We start from the raw sequence: 25144 nt of genomic DNA, 5'->3' as shown, positions 1-25144 counted from the left end.
TTCTCAGTCATCCAGGTCATCGTAGTCAAAGGAGCTTGCAAAGAAAAGCGTCTGGACTTCTTTAAGTTACTTGAAGACGTTTCACCTCTCATCCGAGAAGCTTCTTCAGTTCTAAGGTCAAATGGTGGAGAGTCCCAGATATAAACCTAGTGGGAGTATCCCCCCACAGAGGGACAAAAGGACCCCCTGATGATCCTCTAATCGCCTGAGCCAAGGTGTGAAACTGGGTGTGGGTCCCAATCAGCCAGAGTTTCGGGTGTGTTCATTGTGAAACCTGGCCCCACCTTATCATGCGAATTCCTGAGGTCAGATGGCCCAGGATGTGAGTGGGCGTTAAGGCGTCTGGGAAGGGATCTCAAAACTGGATTATAGATGGCAGAGAGTTGGTGTCGTAAACCCCCGCCTCTGTTCAAAGATGGTCGCTCACAGTGGACATAGATGGCTTCTTTCACTCCTCTTTCAAACCATCTGTCCTCTCTGTCCAAAATGTGAACATTGGCATCCTCGAAAGAGTGTCCTTTATCCTTAAGATGCAGATGGACTGCTGAGTCTTGTCCTGTGGAGGTGGCTCTTCTGTGTTGTGCCATGCGCTTGTGAAGTGGCTGTTTGGTCTCTCCAATGTAGAGGTCTGGGCATTTCTCGCTGCACTGTACAGCATACACCACATTGTTAAGTCTGTGTTTTGGCGTTTTGTCTTTCGGGTGAACCAGTTTTTGTCTGAGCGTGTTGCTGGGTCTGAAATGCACCGGGATGTCATGCCTGGAGAAAACTCTCCTAAGTTTTTCTGATACACCGGCTACATAGGGGATGACAATGTTGTTGCGTCTGTCCTTCTTATCCTCCCTCGCTGGTGTCTGGTCTTCTTTTCTGTGCCTCTTTGCTGACTTTAAGAACGCCCATTTAGGATAGCCGCACGTTTTGAGTGCTTCCTTTACATGTGTGTGTTCCTTCTTTTTTCCTTCAGGCTTAGAGGGAACATGTTCTGCCCGGTGGTGTAGGGTCCTAATTACTCCAAGTTTGTGTTCCAAAGGGTGATGGGAGTCAAAGAGGAGGTACTGGTCCGTGTGTGTGGGCTTCCGGTAAACTTCGATGTTGAGTTTGCCGTTCTCTTCAATGTGCACAGCGCAGTCCAGGAAAGGCAAACAGTTGTCCTTTGTGTCTTCCCTGGTGAACTTGATGTTTTTATCCACAGCGTTAATGTGCGCAGTGAAGGATTCCACTTCTTGTGTCTTGATTTTGACCCAGGTTTCGTCCACATATCTGTACCAGTGGCTGGGTACTCTTCCTTTGAAAGAGCCAAGAGCCTTCCTTTCCACTTCCTCCATGTAAAGGTTGGCTACAATAGGTGACACGGGGGAGCCCATGGCACAGCCATGTTTTTGTCTGTAAAAGCCTTCGTTGTATTTGAAATATGTAGTGGTGAGGCAGAGGTCTAACAGTGTGCAAATCTGATCGGGTGTGAAGTTGGTCCTGTCCTCCAAGGAGCTGTCTTCTTGTAGTCGTTTTCTGACAGTCTCCACGGCCTCCGTGGTGGGTATGCAAGTGAAGAGAGAGACTACATCAAAGGACACCATGGTTTCATCTGGGTCTAGGGTAAGTTTCTGGACCTTGTCAGTGAAGTCGGTGGAGTTCTTGATGTGGTGTGGGGTGTTCCCCACAAGGGGAGCAAGGATGGTAGCAAGGTGTTTAGCAATGTTATAAGTGGCTGAGTTTATGCTACTGACTATGGGTCTGAGTGGGACAGCTTCCTTGTGGATTTTAGGAAGTCCGTAGATGCAGGGTATGGCATCCCCTGGGTAAAGGCGGTGATATGTAAGGCGGTCAATAATTTTGTCCTTTTCAAAGTCTTGAAGGCAAGCTACATAAACATAAACATAAAATAATAAATTTTGGGAAAAATACAAATTAAAGATCAAATGATAAAAATACTTAAATATGGCCCAATTTGAGGGCAGAGCTTTGAGATCCGTTAAGGAGAAATCAGCGTATGGCCGTAGACCATAAGAGGGAAATGAATGGGATGACTGTTTGTCTTGTTCCTTGCTTTCTTGGTTTTCTGAAACTAAAGTAGATCTGACGTGAATTTTACTTTCGTGTCAGAACTGAATTTTTATGTTTTTTTTCTTTTGTTCCATTCTGTGTCAAGATCATCCTCCAGGTCTGGTCTGTGGGAAGACTAATAGTTCAGTTTTGCAGATCTTGTCAATGCTTTTACAGCATTGCCGGTGTGTTTGGGATGATGCGTCCTGGTGCAAAATAAAGCGAGAAGTCAAAATTTTGCCCTCTTTATCATGTGTTTTCAATAACAGCAAGACTAATGGCTTTATCATACATTGCTCAAAATATATATCTCTTATTAAGTTATTTTATAGCAAACAGGTGCAAATGATCCTCTTAAAAAATCCTAGTAGTGCTGGAAATGTATTTTTGATGTATCTTTTCTAATTTCCTTTTTATTAATGCGGTATGACGATTATTGAGGAAAGATCCCCTCAACTTTACAGCACATTACCACAGCTGGGTCAGAGACCGATTTTTGGTTGCCCAGCAACGGCCAATTTAGAGCCACAAAGAGCTGCGTTGATCTTAGTGTTAGATATAGGAAAGATTATAATAAAATGAGGAGAAATAAAAAATACCAGCTCATTAAAAAAAATCATAATCATCATGTTTCGTGCATTACTATGTGTATTTACGTTTGCTGTTTTTATTAAAAGAAATATTCGGCTTTAGGACCCAGGTGCGCAGCAGCGGCAGACACCGGTTGATGAGATGGTCCACTCGGTATTACACATCTAATGGACCAACAAAGAGCGGCTGCTCGTCCAGCACTGAGTAGTAGGAGGTAAACTCCATAGACTGTAACAGTGGACTACTATAATCAGACAGGTGAGGGCATTTTGACCGTCTTTATCCGTCCGCGTCACCCCGCACCGTGACAAGAAGACCCGACTGTTGTCTCACCGGCGACAACCATGAGCCAGAGGTTCACCGTCTCCAAGAGCGACGGCGACCGGCGCCCCTCCGACATGCAGGGGGAGGTGAACCAGCTGTTTGAGGGAGACGAGCCCCCGACCACCAGCAGCAGCAGCGCGGAGGGACAGGCTGCAGCTGGTACTGAAACGGTGCTGGTGCTGAAAGGTAAGGAGATCCTCCAGCCGGCTTCTTCACCCTGTTTGTTAGCTGTGCGCTATATGCTAGCAACCCTAATGCTTGACTGCTGCTCGGTGACACCACATTGTCTCTGTGTGACTTGAATTCCTAATAACCCCTTGGGGCACCGTCTGGTCAGTAACAGAGGCGCGTACAGCAAATCCTGCATTGTCCTTTTTCTTCAGCAACTGTGATGTTACAGGTGCATGCATTGTTCAAAATATTGGAAGATGCATGCAGTGTGAGACAGAAAACAAAGCATTTGGGGACTTAATTATCATATGGCCTGCTAAATTTTGTATGTCTCAGGCATTTTCCTTCCCCTCCCACAGCATTTAACTGCACTACAAGTAATCTAGTACCTTCTCAGTTCAGGAGGTAGGGTATGTGCTGGTGCATTTTATAGTATTTATCTCTAGATCTATATTTTTTTTTTATTTGTTAGGCTTTACAGTATGTGAGCAGAAAAGACTACTTGCACCCTGTCTTGAAGGGAGTATCAATGTCAAGTAATATACAGTTTCTGTGGTAAGGCTTAAATTCAATGGAGAACTAATAATTGTTCTTTCCTTTTATATTGAGTTGTTCCCAAGGTTAGGGATAATTTAGCTGGTAAAACCCAGGACATTATAATTAATAAGGAGCATTAAACCTTCTCTTTTACTATTTTCACTTTCTAGAATAGTTTTTTTTCCAGTTCCATCAATGCAGCCCAGAGTAGTCCTGCTTCCAGCTCTGTCTCCTTGTAATCTGTGCCAAAGTGGTTAAGTTCTGTCACCAGTTTGCCCATATGAAAGAATCAACGTCCCCTCAGTCCTTGTGTGAATCAAACACAGCAATGCGGAACAAATGGAAATCCCCATTTGTCCAGGAATGGAGGCCTTTACCATTAACTATGATTAGAATGACAAAAAGTACAATGATTCATGTCCATTCAAGTGCAAATGGAGATTTATCTGCAAATGGATTAATACATTTCATACTCTGTAAGGCTGCTGCATTAATGACATTTCATACTAATTGGCCAGGCTCCCCAGACTCCCTTTAAATGGCTTTATTGGAGCTCTAGATTAGCTTCCACTTTATTCAAAGAACTGTAGCCTTAGTTTGGTATTCAGCCTGATTCTTTTTGTAGAGCTGCAAGCAGCAGTGTGGAAACACCATTTAGAATAAAGAGTTAATTATTAAATATTTTTTGTCATAGTACACTATAATTCAGTTTTTTTTTATTTATTTATGTCTGTACTCTCAGTTCTGGCACTTGTTGGTTAACTATATCACTACCTGAGTAACTACCTTTTTTAGTTCATATATTAGCTTTGATCCTGGACATTTCTCTCTTTACATCACTTCTGGTGTGCTAAGGTTCAGTAGCATTCACATGTTTATACAGTGAAACCAGCTGCCTCCTTAATTGGGAATAAATAGTTTTCACTACCAGTCCAGTTTTTCCCATTATTGCTACAAGTGGCTCAGAACTGGCCACTTACTCCTGTGTGTGTGCCCCAGTATGTGACAGTCATTTCACTTGACAGACAGACTAGTCAGTAGGAATGTATCTCACAGTCTACTTCCTTTAGAGACAAGGATCACTTTATTTAAGGACTCTCCCTAATGATACACCTTGCTCAGACTGGTATCCCTGCATCCATTTTGCTGGTTGCCATGGTGATGCAGTACATTTTCACTAGAGTTGGCTTAGAAATGGTCTCACAGTAAAATGTTTTCTGTCTTATCAGGTACCGTTATGAAATCAATCTGTTCATGTTTGTACCCCTGGGAAAACAACTGTTGTAACATTGCTGAACCTGTGAGTAGGGCTGGGCTCTACAATATATTAACATTTAAGCTGTATTAATATATTTTTAAACTAGTGTTTGTAACGATTCTCTAAAGCCATGGTTCAGTTTGTGCCTTAATTTTCAGGCCACAGTTTGGGTTGTAGCATGTTCTTTGTTTCCAAAAATCTTCATTTCTATTAACTCTCAGAGTCAAAACAGCAAGAAAGATTGCTGCTGACTAGGGCTGGGCCATATCATACCGTTCACGGTAATACCGGTATAATGTTGGGCAACGATAAGAAAATGAAATATTGCGATAGAATATGGGTAAAACGCACATGCGCAGTGCCTTTGTTTTCATACGCACATGGCGGAAAAAGCATGGCGGTGACGGAGAATGAGAAGGGTGAACGCGGATCGTTGAATGAAACAGATGAACCACAATTGGTTTGTAAAAATGCTGCAACTTCAGTGGTGTGGAACTGGTTTAGCTTTCGTCCGTCAGATACACAACAAAGCACTATTTTTGCTAGAGCATGCTAGCGGGCCGTTGTTATTACCATCATTTTTGGAAAATACGGCACACTTAAAATCAATCGTTTGATTTTTCTGAAAATCGACAGTGCCTCTTATAATCCCGTGTGCCTTATGTATGAATTCTGGTTGTGTTTACTGACCTCGAAACGATTTTATGTCGTACATGGCGCTCGAAAATCTGTCAAATGTTTTAGTACGACTTTGCTAAGCTACGAAGCCGCACCGCTTGATAGATTGTCGGAGCATTACGGCTATATTAGGCAGGAGCCTCGCGGAGTGATACATACTGTGCTTCAACATAATATTACCGTATTGTGTGTGTATAACTTCTTTTTAAGTTTTGTGGATATTATACATGGTTATGCTGAGGATATGTTGGCCAATTTCCACTGGAAATGCCTTTTGGTTTAACTGTCAGCAAGGAATTTGCATTTGCATGGTAAAATTTTTATATTACTTTAATGCACATAAAAAACAGCTGCTTGTTTAAGTGAAAATACATTGATGGGTTTTTTTGCACTAATAAAGTTGTGGAGTTATAAAGTATTTTGTCTAGTGTCAATTATATCATCAGTTATATCGTTATCACAAATTTTCAAATGTATATCATGATAAATATTTTTGGTCATATCGCCCTGCTCTGCTGCTGACACCTCTCACCCTGGTGATATACTGGTAGCAGGCTGTGGGTCATCAGGGCCAATATGTCACATTGCAAGAGCAGTTTCTTTCTGTCAGCAGTTCGACTACTTAACAAAGCCTAGTACTCCCACCCTGTCTCCTTATAATTAATGTGCTACATTAGCACACATACTTACTCACGTACGCTATAAAAACATTGCACGTTGGACTCATTGCACTGAGTCGAGTGCTTTGCAAATGATGTTCACACTTAGATTTCACACTTCCCCCTTCTCTGTAAGTATTTTATATTATTTTATATTTTCTTTTTTTGTGTTATTGTATTGTATGGCACTAAGACTCCTTGTTTGTGTAAGTAGTTGGCAACAAATGAGATTTTGATTCTGATTACACTATTCTGACGTATATCCAGTTCAGTTTTGATGTGAATTTTCTTTCAAAATTATTGAATCTACAAGAGTAGTACATTTTAACCTGATACTAACCACCTCCTGCACATGTCTAATTAACATACTAAATACCATCTTTAATTTCTCAACCTCCACTGCTCTTTTACAGCAGTGCAAAAGAGAAGCAAAATGAGAAGAAATTATTGTCAAAAGAGACCATGGGTGGTTGTATCACAGTGTCTGTTTCATAGGACTAGGATGAGATGGTACCCCTTTTAAACAATACATTTTAATATCTGCATTACGTAAAGTATTTCTTCCATTAAGCTGTGCCAGTATTTACTACTTTTCTCTCTCACTTCGATCTTATACATGTGACACTCCACCTTTGCTGTCCTTTTGTCTACACACTGTACAAGGTATACATTCAGCATTACAGTTGATTCGAGTTCATCTATTTGGTGAAAACACAATAGGAATTTGCCATCATCAAAGTCACCTGACTTTCTTCACAAAAACAGTCATTTTACCTCATGGAATGCTATTTGTTGGTCTAACTTTGGCTTTTTAAGATGTTAATTTGAATTGAAACTAAACTATTGGAACATCAGAGACACGCATACACACAACAGCTAACCAATTTAGGTAGCTACTGACACACAGAAAATGGACCCACAACATGAGACTGCTGATTTTTGTGTTGGGAATTCAAACCATGTTACAGAACTTTTGCCCCCCTACTAAAATTATTTTTTACTGCTGATCCCATTCTCAATATTTCTTAGTTTGTATTTTGTAAGTACTCCAACTGCACTCATTGTGGATGAGTACCAGTACAAGTCAGCTTCAAAGAAACCCTGCTACTGGAAAGTCTACAGCCATTGTGATGGTGGATATCCAGTACATACAGTCTTCACATAGTTTTCCCAATATCTGACAAACTGAGCAAATAAACAGCTACTGTATGTCTTTATTTGCATCTATTAAGCATGGTGTACCACAGGGGTAAGTTTGTGGTCTCTCACATGATATGTAGATCTATAGATATACCGTCTACCCATGAGATGCTCTGATCCTGGCATGTTGAGATCTCTCTTGTTGAGATATTTTTGTCATTGTTGGTTTTTAAGGTTTTAAGGTCCATTGTGTGACCTCTTAACATTGTACTCTCTGGAGCAATGCTTTCTTGGGCAGATGTTTGCATGTTTTTTGGGACCTTGCTTAAAATTAAAGGGCTCAGTATCTTTACATTGAGCATTCTGAAGCTTTGAAGTGATCTCGTAGAGAAAATCAGGCCAGCTTAGTGTTTTAAATATAATTTTAATGGGAGAACACTCCCTTTAGTAGAGTTTCAATTTCTTTCTTTCTGCCTCCATAATTTTATTTTTGGACTCTATTAAAGTACTATTATGTTACACAGTTCAAAATAATATTTATCTTATGTTTGGCTTGGTGCAGCCCCTAAGGTCATACTCTGTCTAGAACAACTTTGAAAAGTTTCCTCTAAATAATTAAAATAGTTAAAAACAATTATTTTGTTTTACTTATATACCATGACTGGGAATTTTTTTACTTCAGATGTAACTTGACCATAAATTCTTAGAAGGGCTTCATTTATTATCCATTAATCTGTTTTCTTTGTGAATTATTTTGACAATATTTCATTCAGTTTTCATGTTACCTTGAAAAATGCCTAAATTGATTTTTTTTTATATGACAATTTGTGCTGATTTCTTTCTTTCTTTGTATCTTATTGATGAATAGGCTAACTGTTGATGCTATTGTGCATCCCATATTGACCATGTGAGTTTGTATCATATTTGCTGGCGCTGGAAGATCATGACAGTTTGTCCGTGAGTGTAAGGGATAGTTTAGCTGAAACAGAGGGAGTACATAGAATTATTTCAAGGGAAATGCAAAAAAGAATTAAATGGGTTTTGCATAGGTCTGCAGGTTTGAATTTGTCAATGTAATTATGCCTTTGTTGGCATTCTCTTGCTATGTTATAATTCTACCATCTACTACAACTTCTTTGGACTTACTGTTATTTTTAACTGGTGACCAAAGCAGTATCTGAATTCTTCCCCCTTGGCCTGCACTCATGGTCCTGTTTCTGTTGATCCAGAGGGAGATTTGAGCTCGGTCGTCTCAGCCAGTCGGTTTGGCTGCAGAAGGAAGGACAGTTTGCATCTGGCTGCCAAGTGCCCTCTCTATCCTTGACCTTGCCTCCCTGTGAAGAGATATATCTTCGTTAAATCTGTTTGGTTCAGTGGAATGGGCTGCAGATAGGTTCAAGATATGCTGGTGTTCACAGTAGATGGTAAAGCAAAGCGACCTTGAAGCTCAGAGTCTGGCCTAGCAGAAAGCCCACATTTATTGATAAGATTTTTGAAATCACACTTGCACATAATATAATCTGCAGTATTGCTTGCAGTTCAGAACTGCACCCAGACCACCTGGGTCTGGGTGCAGTTCCCCCCTCCAGGGGCAAGGGTACCTAGACCCGGTTCGTAGAGTACGCTTGGGGAGTGTGATCGTGTGTACAGCGTCTCTTTATGTTTGTCTCCACGTTGGTTGAGTGTGGAGTAAGTGCATATGAGAGCATGAGGGTGGGAATGGATGTTTGTATCTGTGTGTGCCTGTATGTCTGTGTCTATATGTCAGGTTGGGTATCAGACGCCACCTCTCTGGGGACATCTCAGGCCCTCCAAGGTATGGAGGCCTATCTCCCCCACCACTTCCCCTGCCAGTGGCGGACTCCCTCAGACATCGGTGCGTTGGTGGTTCTTTGTGTCTGGGGATGGGCGTCCAGGTACACACCGGCTCACTCCTTGGCGGCCGCTTATCGGGGCCTGGAGCCTGGGGCTCGCTCGGGCCACTTCGGAGGTGGGGTGCCCCCGGCCTCTCGGCCTGGGGCTCGGTCACTCAGGCACAGCTGGCTGCCGGCGGAGCTCCCGGGCACGTCACTGCAACCCCCCCTGGCTTCTGCTCCGCGGCTGCTGAGTGAGCCCTCATCTGGGACTCTCCTCAGCTCTTTCTGGGACAGTGGCGCGGCTGCCCCTCTGTTGGTCTTCCTTGGTCTCTTGTGTTCTGGGAGCCTCTGGATGTCTGGAGTTTTGATCTCCTCCATACCTGCTTCATGCCCTGGAGGATGGGGCAGTGGCTCCCCACACCCTCTAGCAGATCATTACATGAAGGAACCTTTTAAAAAAACAAGCGCGTCCATGCTCACAAGTGTACACACGGGTGATCACACCCACAAACTACACCCGTTTTTGGCTCCTACCTCAAAGCACACTGTGTTCTGTTGATCTTATGTGCTGCACAATAATGTTTAATATTTAGTATTTACTGTCATATTCCCATATATCATTGTGATGTTGTTTATTCTATTACTCTTATTCTCTTCTGCTTGTTTTATTTTTTCTTTCTCAACAGGTGATCCAGGTGATCGATATATGTATTTTTTTTTTTTCTTCTGCCCATTCTGTTGGTTTTTGTTTTTTGCCCTTGTCCCTCTTCTCAGCTGTTTCTCTTTCCCTCTTTCTTTCTCCCCTTCTTTCCCCCAGTCAAGTCTGTCCCGTATTCAGCAAGTGAAAATAAAATAAACAATAAAAGGTGAATCAAATGGACCATTACGGCAAGGCTGGGATGGTCAATTTGGTAAAGTAAATCCGTTGGGCATCTTTCTTCGCCTTTAGACAATAATTCTGATGGCAAAAGAGCCAAACGGGACAGGCAGAAAAAAAAAAAAAGACATAATTAGCATTTAAATTATAAATCATACAAATTAAAAGCAATTTTATTATCCTATTCCAATATACCTGACTGCAAAATCAACTTTCCTTCAATGCAAAATATTATTTTCATAATAAAAGAAATCAGTGAACTTTTTCCCAAGCTGCACCAAGTTACATGATCTTCTCTCACTGAAACATCCAAAAATAAAGTGCTCTGCTACTGCTAAATACTTGACTGAAAATGACTTGCTGTACACCCAGCTTTACCTGATTTATTTTACCAAACAAAAAGCAGGTTCAATATATTTATATGCTAGAAAAAAAATGTAAGGTGCTTGAATAATTTTCCAATATGATTATAAATTCAGCAGATAACAGGACGTCACCCATTTTCTTTTTTCAGTTGTTAATCATAACTGCTTTGATCTTTTGGCTCTTCCCAGCAAAGGACCAAATTATAAGCCAGTCTCATGTCTTTAGTGTTGTGGTGCATAAGGCTGACTTGGCAGGGGTTTAATGTGTGTCATGGTGTTCTGTTTCTCTCTAAGCAAATGCAGTCCAGAAGTAATGACACACTATGAGAGCATGATCAACACAGCAGGCAAACAATCTGCTGGCTCTGAGCTGTGCTAACTTGAACTTTAGTCTTTGTTAGCTTCTTTAAAACGTCCATGTTCAGCTGTTTGAAGGTAAATGTGATCAGATGGTCATCAGATCATAGTGTAACACAGGTAGACTTTTTTTGCACTAGCTGGCATGACATGACCTAAAACCTCCAATGGAAATGACCGGTATCACAACGGTGATTATCACTGCTTGCTAAGGCTCTATGTATATTCACCTAAAAAGAGGCGTTTCATGCATCATGTGACTCTTCCACCACACACAATTTATCATATGTTGATGATGATAAAGATAAAATGGTTATACATAAAAAATCTAACCATAAACTGCAGCACTGTTGCAGATAAGATGAGAAAATCATTACGCTTTTAATTTAGTGCAGAGAGTGAAGTACAGGGGGCAATCAAAATAAAACAAGAAGTAGCACACACTGAGACTCAGACGAAGACATGTGAATGTGAGACTGGGAGTGGGACTAAACAGACATGGAGACATGAGAGACAAAGGCAAGAAACACAGAAGATTACAGGAACAGGAAGGGACTAACACAGGGACCGGACTACGGACGTACTAACTTGACAAGACAGGGAACACAGGCTGCCACGGAAACAGAGAGACCATACATAAACTGGGACACGACTGGAGAGACTGGAGGTAAACAAATATGGGGACACTGATGACAGGACACAGAGATCAGACAGAGACACACTGGACATGAAGGGAAACAAACAGAAGTAAACCAGAAATCAAAAACTATAAATAACAAGCTCTAAAGGCACTAGAAAATAAATATTCAGGAACCAACTAACAAGAACCAAAACTGAAAATACTCTATCAGTGACCCAGGACTATGACAAGTTTAGCTTGTGAGTGTATGCACATTGTTTGCCTGCGCTGCTGTGTCTTGGACCAGCTTCTAATTTGTCACACCAGTAGGCTACTGGTTAGGGCCAGTGACACTGGAAATTACCCGATTCTGGTCACTGGTTGGTCAATCAATGCATCTGTAATTTAAATGTAAATTAGATCAAATGATTTAAAGTTGCTTTCATAATTAAACTGGCCAAACACTGGCTCACTGAAGATAACTAATACAAGATAGATATCTTCAGTTAGCCTATTAAACTGGTCAAACATTAAATAGAAGATAACTAATACAATAACTGTAAATATCACATGTCACTTTTCTATAAATTTGATTAAACAGTCACTTAATAAGGTGGTGTATGGCAGTCCTGGTGGATTTGGAAATCTCTGTTGTGATTGGCTTAGATTTGCAGAAATGATCTGCAAAAATTAACTGTTGTCATTTTAATAATAAGTCACAATATGAGCAATTTTTAAATTTTATTACTTGTCTTCCGATAGCACTGCGTAGTGAAGGTTTGACTTGCCTTGTTGTTGTGGCTTCTTGTTACTCAGTTAATCCCTGCAATGTTTCAAACTTATCTGTGTCGAAAGACACTGGCAACTTTCTCTTGTATTGACTACAGCTTCACTTGTACTGTTTGAAATGCTCTGTTCCTGTTATTTGGTCTGACGTCAGGTAGTGTACAGAAGGGTAATCAAAGCTTGTTTTGCTTATAAAACAGCTGCTTGTGGTTGGAAACAGGGTTGATGAGATTTATGAGAGTGAAGCTGTGGACCGTAAATCCAAAACAAGTGGCTGAAAGACAGTAAGCACAGTGAGTGCTCATTATCTGTGGCGTTCTTACACCTTGCACATTACATAAACACAATCATTTGATTCATATTTGATCTGAAAATATTGAATACAGGAGCCTTGAGATCACAGTTAAAGCATAAACCCTTCTGCAAAATCAACGTAACTGCCTTGATTAAACAACATTAAAAAAATTCCCTTCCCCTAGGGGGTGATTTCCATTTTGACCTCAGGACTTCCAGGACATACTCCGCACAGAAGCTCCTGTGTACTATACATACCTGGTTATGGCATTCTATGTATGACTGTGTGTGCATTTATATGTCTTTTATACAGGGAGTGCAGAATTATTAGGCAAATGAGTATTTTGTCCACATCATCCTCTTCATGCATGTTGTCTTACTCCAAGCTGTATAGGCTCGAAAGCCTACTACCAATTAAGCATATTAGGTGATGTGCATCTCTGTAATGAGAAGGGGTGTGGTCTAATGACATCAACACCCTATATCAGGTGTGCATAATTATTAGGCAACTTCCTTTCCTTTGGCAAAATGGGTCAAAAGAAGGACTTGACAGGCTCAGAAAAGTCAAAAATAGTGAGATATCTTGCAGAGGGATGCAGCAGTCTCAAAATTGCAAAGCTTCTGAAGCGTGATCATCGAACAATCAAGCGTTTCATTCAAAATAGTCAACAGGGTCGCAAGAAGCGTGTGGAAAAACCAAGGCGCAAAATAACTGCCCATGAACTGAGAAAAGTCAAGCGTGCAGCTGCCAAGATGCCACTTGCCACCAGTTTGGCCATATTTCAGAGCTGCAACATCACTGGAGTGCCCAAAAGCACAAGGTGTGCAATACTCAGAGACATGGCCAAGGTAAGAAAGGCTGAAAGACGACCACCACTGAACAAGACACACAAGCTGAAACGTCAAGACTGGGCCAAGAAATATCTCAAGACTGATTTTTCTAAGGTTTTATGGACTGATGAAATGAGAGTGAGTCTTGATGGGCCAGATGGATGGGCCCGTGGCTGGATTGGTAAAGGGCAGAGAGCTCCAGTCCGACTCAGACGCCAGCAAGGTGGAGGTGGAGTACTGGTTTGGGCTGGTATCATCAAAGATGAGCTTGTGGGGCCTTTTCGGGTTGAGGATGGAGTCAAGCTCAACTCCCAGTCCTACTGCCAGTTTCTGGAAGACACCTTCTTCAAGCAGTGGTACAGGAAGAAGTCTGCATCCTTCAAGAAAAACATGATTTTCATGCAGGACAATGCTCCATCACACGCGTCCAAGTACTCCACAGCGTGGCTGGCAAGAAAGGGTATAAAAGAAGAAAAACTAATGACATGGCCTCCTTGTTCACCTGATCTGAACCCCATTGAGAACCTGTGGTCCATCATCAAATGTGAGATTTACAAGGAGGGAAAACAGTACACCTCTCTGAACAGTGTCTGGGAGGCTGTGGTTGCTGCTGCACGCAATGTTGATGGTGAACAGATCAAAACACTGACAGAATCCATGGATGGCAGGCTTTTGAGTGTCCTTGCAAAGAAAGGTGGCTATATTGGTCGCTGATTTGTTTTTGTTTTGTTTTTGAATGTCAGAAATGTATATTTGTGAATGTGGAGATGTTATATTGGTTTCACTGGTAAAAATAAATTATTGAAATGGGTATATATTTGTTTTTTGTTAAGTTGCCTAATAATTATGCACAGTAATAGTCACCTGCACACACAGATATCCCCCTAAAATAGCTAAAACTAAAAACAAACTAAAAACTACTTCCAAAAACATTCAGCTTTGATATTAATGAGTTTTTTGGGTTCATTGAGAACATGGTTGTTGTTCAATAATAAAATTATTCCTCAAAAATACAACTTGCCTAATAATTCTGCACTCCCTGTATGTCTGTATATATCAGAATCAGAATCAGAATACTTTATTAATCCCTGGGGGAAATTATTTTTTGTTACAGTGCTCCATTATAAACCAACATTAAGACAAGACAGACAATACGCTAACTAAGAATAGTACAATATATACATATATATACATACATAAGTCACTCATAAATAAATAGCTGGAAAAGAAACATGTGTAGTTGTAGCTGTAACCAGTGTGTTAAGTGGATGCGTTGTACAGGGAGATGGCCACAGGCAGGAAAGATTTCCTGTGTCGTTCAGTGGTGCTTTTCGGTAATCTCAGTCTCTCACTGAACGTGCTCCTGTGACTGACCAGCATGTCATGGAGTGGGTGGGAGGTGTTATCCAACATTGTCTTTATCTTGGACAGCATCCGCCTCTCCGACACCACCTTGAGGGAGTCCAGCTCCATCCCCACAACATTACTGGCCTTACGGATTAGTTTATTAAGTCTGTTTGCATCTGCGACCCTCAGCCTGCTCCCCCAGCATGCAACAGCATAGAGGATCGCACTGGCCACAACAGACTCATAGAAAATCCTGAGCATTTTCTGGCAGATGTTGAAGGACCTCAGTCGCCTCAAAAAATAGAGACGACTCTGGCCCTTCCTGTAAAGTGCTGTGGTGTTTTATATATATGTAGAGAGAGATACTATGAGTGCCCGTAGTTATTCTGGATCGTCTCTTTATAAACCACAATCACTCATTGATGCACTCCTCAGCCTTCACCACTGAGGTTTTCAGTCGAAACTGTTTGTGTGTTTATGTGCTCATCATCACGTTTTATTAATGTATTAACTAATGTAGCAGAAACACAGACATATGACGTTTATAACCGTAACTCAATTTGTCCTCTGTGCTTTGGTTCATGAGGCTGATTTGGCTGAGATTTAATCTGTATTGCGGTGTTCTGTTTCCCTCCAGGCAAATGCTGTCCAGAAGCAGTGACACAGTATAAGAGCACTGTGAACACCGCAGACAAATTCACAGAACAAAACCCAATAACCCCATGGCACAAACGGTGGTATTTTTCTTCTCCCTGATTTGATAGCCCATCACTGCACAAACCACTAGGGATCTTGCAGGTTAAAGGCTATTTATTGGTAAATCCCACCGCTGAACTGCACCGTCATCGTATAATGTCTGGAAAAGTATGTGTTATATGTATTTACATGGCATTATTACCCAGACTAGACCTAGACATTGATGACAAAGCGCATGGCTGGCAGTATTCTATATTTGTTATTGATAACAATGCCAAGGCCAGCACAGGCCAAGTCTTTTGGTTTTGAAAAGAAGTCAAACTATAAAGAAATTGTAATCTTATTTAATAAAGCATGCAGTTAATTTAGTGGTATAGTATGATTTGGGGCGTTGCAACATTGTGATTGACAAGTCATTACAATGTAGTCAGATCCATCTCTTATTCATTTTGTCTGGCTCAAGAAAAATCTAGGTTGTGAAGGCCAAATGACCAAACTCAAGTTTTCAAAAAAAGATACCACAAAACAACAGGTCAAGTGCCTAGCATTGTTGTGTATTTGTCATATGCAGAGCTTTGCAAATAGTTGTCTATATGTTGTGGCGTGGGGTGTGGAGTCGTCAAAAACCCAACATGCCTAGGCTATTGGGGATGTTGCGATGTTTTGTTCGAATGCTTATTGGTTAAAAGGTAGGTCAAAGGGGGGAAAGCTAAAAAAACCCCCCCCCCAAAAAAAAAACATGAAAAGCTCAGACAGTGGTTTCAGTGGACAGTCTCATTTTTGTTAAATCTTGGTTTCAGTTCCCCTCTTTGTATGTATTAACTTATTTTTTTAACAAGTGCCAAGACCAAAAACACCACAAGCTAGATTAGCATGCAGATGATTTGTTCCACATTTTTTTTGCACTGCTCAGTGACAATAAAAGCACATCTAGACAATGGTCTGCAAAGCTGCGCCTTGTCTCTGCATAGACCAACATACAACCATTCTCCAGAATTAATTCTGAACTTTTCCATAATATTCTTCAGTAATGTTGTAATGTTCTTCTACAGTAATTAAATTATTTTGATGCGTTGTTTAATATGCTGCTTAGTGGCTACATAGTGTAGTGGTTTACACTATCTACACTACACAATCTACCACAGCTGATAGAATTTAGACTGTTGACTATGCAAAGGTGCCCTGGAATGTCCAGCACATAGTAACAGGATGTAAGATGCAAGCTGCGACAGCTTACACTTGGAGGCAAACCAAGTGGCTGGGATAGTGTTCAGGAACATCTGTATGAACCAGAAGTCTTCCAGTCCCTGTGGGAGATTTAACAAAAGGTGGTTGAGAACAACAGGGCTAAGGTTCTGTGGGACTTTGAGTTCCAGACAGAGATAGTTTTGGTTGACAAAGAAGAGAAGACTGCAGTTGTGATAGATGAGGCAATCCCACCCGAGGAAAAGAGGAATATCAGAGAATAGAGACGTACCAGGGGGCCAAGAAACAACTGGACCAGATGTGAAAGTTAAAGTCCAAAGTGGTCGCAGTGATAATGGGAGCATTAGGAGCTGTAACCATGAACCTGGATAAGTGGCTCCACTAGATTCCAGGCACACCATCAAGGGTCCCTGTCCAGAAGAGTGCAGTCCTAGTGAGTGCACCTCACACTCCTAGACCTCAGCTTGTGTTGTTGGGTCTCTACTCAAAATTAATAGAAGTATGAATGCAGAAAAGCACCATCAGATTATGACCCAGATTTTAGGACCTTCTGCAAAGTATCTGATTTACAAGTGCTTCATTTTTCAGCATGAGAAATACATTGTCAGTGAAGTAAAAACATACCTGGACAACAAAACACACAGTGGAATGCAATCAGTCATGGATTGGCCTCTTCAGAGCCAGAGAAACTCTAAATGATTGAAATGGTGTGTTATCAACAAAGAGGGCTTTTAATGTCCTTAGCTGGGAGAGCTATTTTTAAACACTACTTAAAGAAATTACAATAACACTTGCCTGAGAGAATTAGTACTACTAATATTAATATTCACTTAAATTTTACTGGACTCTGTACCTAACAGTGGTTGCCAGCAATTGTTCCTCCATTATAATGTACTGTTGGCTGACCAGACTGAGGATTGTTTGTGTGTTGATTCAGGCATGTCTACCTCTGTGCTGTAATGGCTCTTGTGTAAATATTAATAGGCAGCCTCTTTGATATAAAGGAACAGGCTGATGGTGAGCACTGATATTCAGTCACAAAGGCCTTTTGTAGATGACTGCTATTCTAGGATTAATATAGTGGGATGCCTGCTTCAGTCACTTCTGGGAAAAGGACAATGTGGCCACCTGATGAGGATTTTATGGAATATTTATTAAGACTCAGAAATACTTGTGTAATCACAGCTTATCTTGAAAAGGAAGAACAGCTGACAGGAAAAACGTGGTACTTGAGTATTTCTACCAACACATTTGTTACCATAGCTTTCTGTTTCCACAAAAGGAGGATGTGAGATTTTCTTTCAGTATCAGAGAACTTTTGTTTTCACTGAAATTTAAAGATATAATAATAAGAATATAAAGTGTGTGTGTGTTAAAAATTATTTCAGTGTCAAATCAGTCTAACCATACAACAGTTGGTTTTCAGTTTCCATTGCATTGCATTGGATCAAGAACAATCCCCAGTAATACTGGGATAATATATAATATTTTATTTAACCCTGTTTTTTATGTGGACATGGAGAATGAGTCATGGGTGAAAAATGATATACTCAAAGATGTCTATAATTACAGGCTGTGTGATGAATAAAAATCACATTGTTTCATATGAATCAAAGCAGTTGTATTATTATTATGATAGTAGTAGTAGTAGTAGTAGCATATTTTACCATAGGCCAACTAGAAGGTTTTTCAAACTCTCCTAACAATGGCTACACAGCTACCCATGTTATATTGATCATGTGATGCTGCCTAATTTTGCAATCTTTAGCATGTCCAGCCTGCCGCACGTCAATGTACTAGTGGCTTAGTGTAACAAAGCAAATGCGAGTAAAGGTAGTTAAAATTGCTCACTGAGACAAGTTGGAAAAGTATCCGGAGTTAACAGATTTGGCCCAAACTCCGCTGGTTTGGTGACAGTTCCAGTAAAGTTTATTCAAGGAAGATGGTTTGAGTTTGCAGTTGTAAAGCTGATATTTCTTTTTACCTCTCAGCCACAAAAGGCTAATGGCGGATTGTCATCATGGGCAGACAATGTAGACATCCAAGTTTGTGAAAGTGATAACTTGAGAACACAGCAACGTGGGCGTTTCAAACCAGTATCATATGTGTTTCTACTAACAATCTCAGATGAGTTTAAATCTCAGTAACGTCAACCCCAAGGTCAAGATCAGATGTTACATTTTCAGAAAATCTTGTGACTGCATCTACTAAAAATGTCAGTTGAGCTTGGATATAAGTGACCTTGACCTCATGCTTAGATGTCAAATTTTCTGCATATTATAATAATAATAATAATAATAATAATAATAATAATAATAATAATGAATAATGAATAATAATTAATAATAATAATAATAAATAAACATATATATATATAATTAAAAAGAAAAGTACATAAAAAGTACAATTAGAAGTTCAATTAGAATCACTTGAGAATGCTAACTTGGGAACAAGGCGATGTATGAAAGAAAAAGTTGATGTTTGCCATCTGTACAATTTTGAGGTGATAGTTTTAAATGATGTGCACAGCCATCATGGACGTATCCCTTTTATACCTCTAGTAACAAGTCATTTTATATTTGAAACCCTAACCTTAATAATTTGTCTTCTGTGGTGGTTTTGGGTCCTGAATACTAATAACTTTCTATTTACTGTAATTCTAGTGTTTTGCATTTAGATTTTGATGTTAGTTTGAGTTTCTGTTCCTGATTTCCCTTGTTCTCCCTTCTTCTTGTGTCTTTTGGCTCTTTGTTTACCCATTTGTCTTTGAATTCTTGGACTTGGTTATCACTTTTACGTCACCTCTTCACTTTACTCACACCAACTGTGTTAAAGTTCCTTAAGAATTATAAGTGACAAACAAATATATTGCATTACTTGACCTTTTTCAGCAGATGCATTGCGAATGCGCCAAATGTTAACCTCAAAAAAGAGGCACATACCAAACCATACATTTTTGTATCATCTCTATCTTTTCTGTCTGCATTATTAAGGACTTTACTTCATTATGATACATTCCTTATGTAGCATAAACCTGTCAGTGTCTCCAGTAAACTAGAGTTTTCTTGAAAGGCAACACCCTGCACTCCTACTATTGAAACTTCTTGTTCCAAACAGGAAATGCTACCAACGCTGAGCTGGAACTTTGGTCTTCAAACTGCGCTTAGTCAGTGTAACATAAGACCAAGCTACTTCTACCTTAATATACAGTCTGTGGTTTAAATAAAGGACATAATTCTTGAATCATGTTTTGTCTAAATTTGAGAAGAGGTTTAAAAAAAAATCTGTCATTTGTAAGGGGTTTTAGTTGTAAACCATGTATGATCCTTATCTCTGCGTTTCCTACACAAATATATTAAAAAGAAGTATGTAGAATTTTGAAGGTCTACCATGTCCAAGTTTTCATCAAAAATCTTTACCCTTTCACTTTAACTTTCTCTGTCTCTTTGCTCATCTGTCCTCGTACTTTAATGCTATTACATGGTAGAAATGTTCTCCCTCAGAGGAGCCATTGATTTCTAATCTAGCTTGGCAATAAGTGCCATAGCTTTTGCAACATCACTCATTCTGTTATTTCTTTGTGTGTCAGAGCAGGAAGGATTAATATACTGAAGATCAATACACCTTATGCAGCATGACCTATGTAATGCCCTGATCCTATCTAATTTTCAATACAGCTCTGTAAATTGAATCAAATAATTACAAAGACCTTCCTCATGGGTGGCGCACTGTATGGTTGAAGAGAGAATTGTGGTGCCATGGACCAAACAGGAGAGGGCAGCCTATTAACTGGTTTAAAGATGAGCTCATAATATGTGCTGCTGAATGTATGTCTTGGAAAAAAAAAGAGAAAAGAAATATTACTGTGTTGTTGATATTTAGCTGTTTAAGGGTTTAGAGTTCTAGGTGCTTTTTCATGCTTGTATAGAACATTTAACAGTAAATCTGATCGAGAATTGTTGAGCTTATGCAATTAATTTCTCTGCAGTAACCCAGATGTGCTTTTCTTGACTAAGTCAGCAGGGGGCAGTTGTGTGTTTTCTTTTAATCAAGACTGCCAGCATCTATGCGTGTTCCCTTTAGTTTGACTGATGGTGTAGAAAAGCCTCCAATGAGAGAGATCAGGATGCCAGGGAATTACACAACGGTCTGTGTCGTGTGTATGATGAAAGAGGCTTGTTAAGCATAACAGCAAGTGAGGAGAAGGTGTGTGTGTGTGTGTGTGTGTGTGTGTGTGTGTGTGTGTGTGTGTGTGTGTGTGTGTGAATGCTTTGGTGTGTATGTGAAGAAGAAGAAAGATGCAGAGAGAAAAGAACAGTGAGAGGGGGTGTAAACGTTCCTTAGCCCAGAAATCCTTATGCTGTTATGTAACTGTCTGCACATAGGGGAGGTGGGGAATTAGGACCGATTGATAGAAAGTGACAAAATCTTCCTCACATGTAGGCAAGCTGCAGGGCAGACCTCGGCGACACTAACACAGGAAAAACAGGGGGAGGAGAGGAAACAACTGCAGGGAGAGGTAGAGCATCCTGCTATACACACAAATAATGGCACATCATCACAGACTCAGTCACTTGGCTTCGTTCTGTGGCACAACAGCTCCTCTGCAGTCTGTTAGACATGAGATTTTGTATTCAGTGACCAACATAACACAGACTGAACGAGACTGGCGCACTTTTTAAAAACTCTTATGTATTTTTGATCTTTTATGTGGTAAGAATGTTGAATAAATATTCACTTTGGTGTGGTATTTATGATTTATTGTAGTGTTTACCAGGGATGAGACAATAAAACAAAATCAGTATATTTAATGGTTTCATTTTTGTTTTTTTGTCAGCACCCTGACAACCTCTTCTTATTAGTACATTAGTGGTTCGTTTTAAGACGAAGCAAGCTACGTTTTATTTGTAAAGATATAGATGATTTGTTTTATTTAATTATTTTTTTTAAGTTATAATAGGGTCTTTATGTTTTTCACTGTTTTTCTCACCAAAACATGAAATGAGGTGAGATATTCCTATGTGTCACCTGTTTCTGACTGAAAAGAGCAACATAGACAATCACCAGGCAGTTGAATGGGGATGGTGCTTTTCTTTTACCTCCCAGTGACATGTCTCTGTTGTGCATGTGATTTCTTTCCATTGCACTTGTCACTGTCAGCATCTCACAATGTTTCAGTTAGTTTCATCATTCTGAATTTATTTTTTAGTCCTGTGGGATGAGTCCTCAACAGAGCACCATGAGGATCTGTGAGGTGCCAAGTCTCTCAGCTCTCCTCTCTTTAAATCTAACAGCTGAACCCAGGGAGGACCATTCACAGGACACTTTTTGTGTTGCAAAGTTTGCCATAATTTCTCCACACTAAAAATATATGCGACTTTTGGAGATAGTAAATGGAGCAATGGGGACTGGATTATTTTTATTAGGTCACTATGATAATTTATCCGACGTAGTTTGCTAAAATAAACGACTTCTGCCAGAATGTGAGAACTAAACATACTGTAGTTGCAGGGCTAATGTGTTATTTTGATTTGGAGAACAGTACAGACTCAATCTACTGAGGCAGTGGAGGCAGAGAGCAGAGGGCCAGAGATACAGGTCATGGATCCCCATGGGGCTGGGCTGGTATTCAGGAATTATACTAGGCCTTCCGGTCCCTCAGGGCCGCTGCACACTGTTTGCTCACTGTGTTTCTGTCTCTCTCCAGCTGGAAAATTATTTGGGACCGGGAGCGGTGCCCAGGCATTGGTTTTGGTTTTGAAAAGGTGAACTGTAAGGGAAGATGTATGATGTAAGAGTTGTGCCACTAGCTAAATGAATTTTAATTAGGTGCTCTAAATTTGAAATTTTGTGTTGTGAATGTTAATGTTTTTGCCTGTTTGGCTACGAGAATAGTCGCCATAGAGCTGCAACAGGCAGGAGGAAGAATGATGCATACACTTCACTGAAGCTGTTCCACAGCCCGGTTTCTTCCACAGTCCAAAGGTTCTGTCAGCTCGTTGCACCCGGTTGGGGGTACACACTCTCCATCACCATTACCATGCATGCCACTGCTGTGGTGCAATGTCAAGAGGGTGACTGCAGAGTATGCCTGAGCCAAATACCATTACAAATCCTTCTACAGTACATTTGAGTTTTACAAATCAAATTAAAGATTGTTTGTTTGTTAACAGTGTTTAGAACATAATATAAGAGACACAGAGGTCTGTTTAAACTATTATCCCAGCCTACTGAAAAAGGTAGTTTTGTATTCTTAGGCAGGCATGGTAAGCATCTTGCAGCACCTTATGTAATGAATAAAGCAAACGTTATTCCCTGGAAAGTGTGAAAGCTGAAACAAAAATGGTAAATGGCCTGTAGTTGTATAGCGCAACGACCGAGACTGTCCAAGCCGGGGCTCAAACCGGCAACCTTCCGATTACAAGGTGAACTCCCAACTCTTGAGCCACGATCGCCCCGGCAAAAAAAAAGCAACCTTTATGTTCCACTATGTAGAATAAATACACAAATCATCAATATGATAACAGCTCATCACATTTACCTGGACTTTCAGTCTCTCCAACTCATAGAAGCTGGTTTTACCACTTTGGCAAGTCGCTCATCCAGGAAGGGAAGAAAAACGGGAAAAGCCAAAAATCCCCAAAAAGTCCAAATAATACACAATTCCAAGAATGAGGAGAACAAGGCATGAGAAAACCAGCTATCAAAGTAAAAGTGGAAATGAAACAAAAATGCTAAAACACAAATATTTTGAGGGGAACGGGCAAAAGGACAAACAGACAAGGAACAATGGGGAGACTAAAGTAGTCTTTAAAGCAGAACTCAGCCACACTGAAAATTGATGTTAATACTTAACATCACCTGAATGACAATTAAGTAAAACAATAATCAGAATTCTGTGACTTACCAAAACTCAAAAATATAAATCCATTGGACTATGATTATGCAATTTTGGGGCTTAAGAAAAGTTATAGTACAACGTTACTAGATTCAAGCTGTAAAGGTGAAATACTGAGCACCTGAACAGCAGATAGAACAGTGGACCATGACCAGTGTCAGGCCCATACCCAACACCCCATATCTTTTACTCATGGAGCTAAAAATATAAGTTAGTTACTTTATAAAATTGTGAGCAAACATTTCAACCATTTTAAGCAAAAATTCTACCAAATCTATCCAGTTTTATATTTACTAGCTAGCAAACGTCTTGCCTTCTGCCCTTGCTGATATTTGTGTGCATAAATTAGCACATTATCCTCACATAGATCAGTTTACCAATATATGTCAACCACTTCTGTGCTGTTGTATGACTCCCATTTCATTGCACATATTGAAAGAGAATAATCTAGTAATCACAGTGTTGTTTTGCACTACTTTGGTGGTAGCCAGTAACACATAAAGCTTACAGCTACTTATTTTCTGCAATCGCTATGGAACTGCATTGGTTGCCTTACAACTTCCTGTCATAGAGAGCGAGGTGGGCACAGAGAACTATCAGTGCTACAGTCCTGGGTAGAGGTATCATAGTATCTTACAAAGTAAGTAACTACATTTTTAAATCAATAAAATCGGAATCATTTGTTTAAGTTGTTGGATAGTTGAGCACTGAAGACAGACGGGAGAGAGGCGAGAAGACATGCAACAAAGACACATGGGTCAGATTCGAACCACCCACTGAGCTAAACCAGTGCTCCAAATAGCTGTCATATGAATAATCAAACCCAAAATGATAATGAAAGTCCTATCCATACTGTTACAGTATTTGTTATATTTGTGGGAAGATCCTTATTGCCCTGCCTTCCATTATGTGCTTTTCTCTGAGTGTAATAGGTTTATTTAGATAACTGGCCTCCCTCAATTTTGGGCATTAGCCCCACAGTTGCTCTAAGAATGGATTGAGTCATGACAACTCATTAATCCTCTCTCTTTCTTCCCCTCCTTTAGCATTTGCTCTATTTCTCAGCTCTGTTTTCATGTCTCTGTGACCTTCACTCTGTCTGCCTACCAAAAGCAGAGCGCTTTTGGAGTTGCTGTAGTGATGAGTGTTTTAGAAGAGCACACTATGATCCTTTCTTTCCGCAGTCATTTGTTTCCTCTCCATGTGCTTGTTGTCAGCCAGGTAAACTGTAGACATTACAGCTCTGCTGTGTGCGTGATCTATCTTTATCACAAGTCCACATGATGGCTAGTTAACGCCTGCTCTCAATCATTTTTAAGGAGGATTCTCACACATGCCTATTTTTCAGCAGCGTTTAAATCCTCTCTTTTCTACCCAATACCTCTCTCTTTCGTTCTCTCTCTCCTTACATTATGTTCATTCAGCTGGAGGACACTTTGCCCGTCTGGCCTGCTGAATGGATGGCAAAAATGACTAGTGTGTGAATGGATGTTTGGTTGGCTTGCTTTGTTAATGGTGTGTGGAGAAGGTGATAGGTAGGCTGTGCTGTTTGCATTTTGTGTGTTGAGTCAAAAGGTGTACAGATGTGTGTTGGTTGTAACAGCAGGGATCAGG

General features: G+C 40.3%; 2 protein-coding genes across 3 annotated transcripts in view; one reads left to right on the top strand and one right to left on the bottom strand.

Moving 5' to 3' along the window:
• Positions 1-2977, bottom strand: LOC146387616 (uncharacterized). Its single transcript, XM_084929730.1, has 2 exons — positions 2965-2977; positions 1-1858 (listed from the first exon to the last, which is right to left on the bottom strand). Exons 1-2 carry the CDS (start codon positions 2975-2977, stop codon positions 198-200), a joined length of 1674 nt encoding a protein of 557 aa, XP_084785856.1. The 3' UTR covers positions 1-197.
• slc12a5a (solute carrier family 12 member 5a) overlaps positions 2775-25144 on the top strand; it is a 178900-nt gene continuing 156530 nt past the window's right edge. The window contains exon 1 of one of the 2 annotated variants that reach the window (XM_084929353.1): positions 2775-3141. In XM_084929353.1, coding sequence (XP_084785479.1) covers positions 2976-3141 — 166 coding nt within the window. In that variant the 5' untranslated portion in view covers positions 2775-2975. The remainder of the gene's footprint in view (positions 3142-25144) is intronic. The other variant, XM_084929354.1, reaches the window with a different exon arrangement.

This window comes from Perissodus microlepis, chromosome 5, assembly GCF_051167445.1.
Source record: "Perissodus microlepis isolate ML-2025 ecotype Zambia chromosome 5, ASM5116744v1, whole genome shotgun sequence".
NCBI lineage: Eukaryota > Metazoa > Chordata > Actinopteri > Cichliformes > Cichlidae > Perissodus > Perissodus microlepis.
This window is presented reverse-complemented; position numbering and strand designations above follow the sequence as displayed.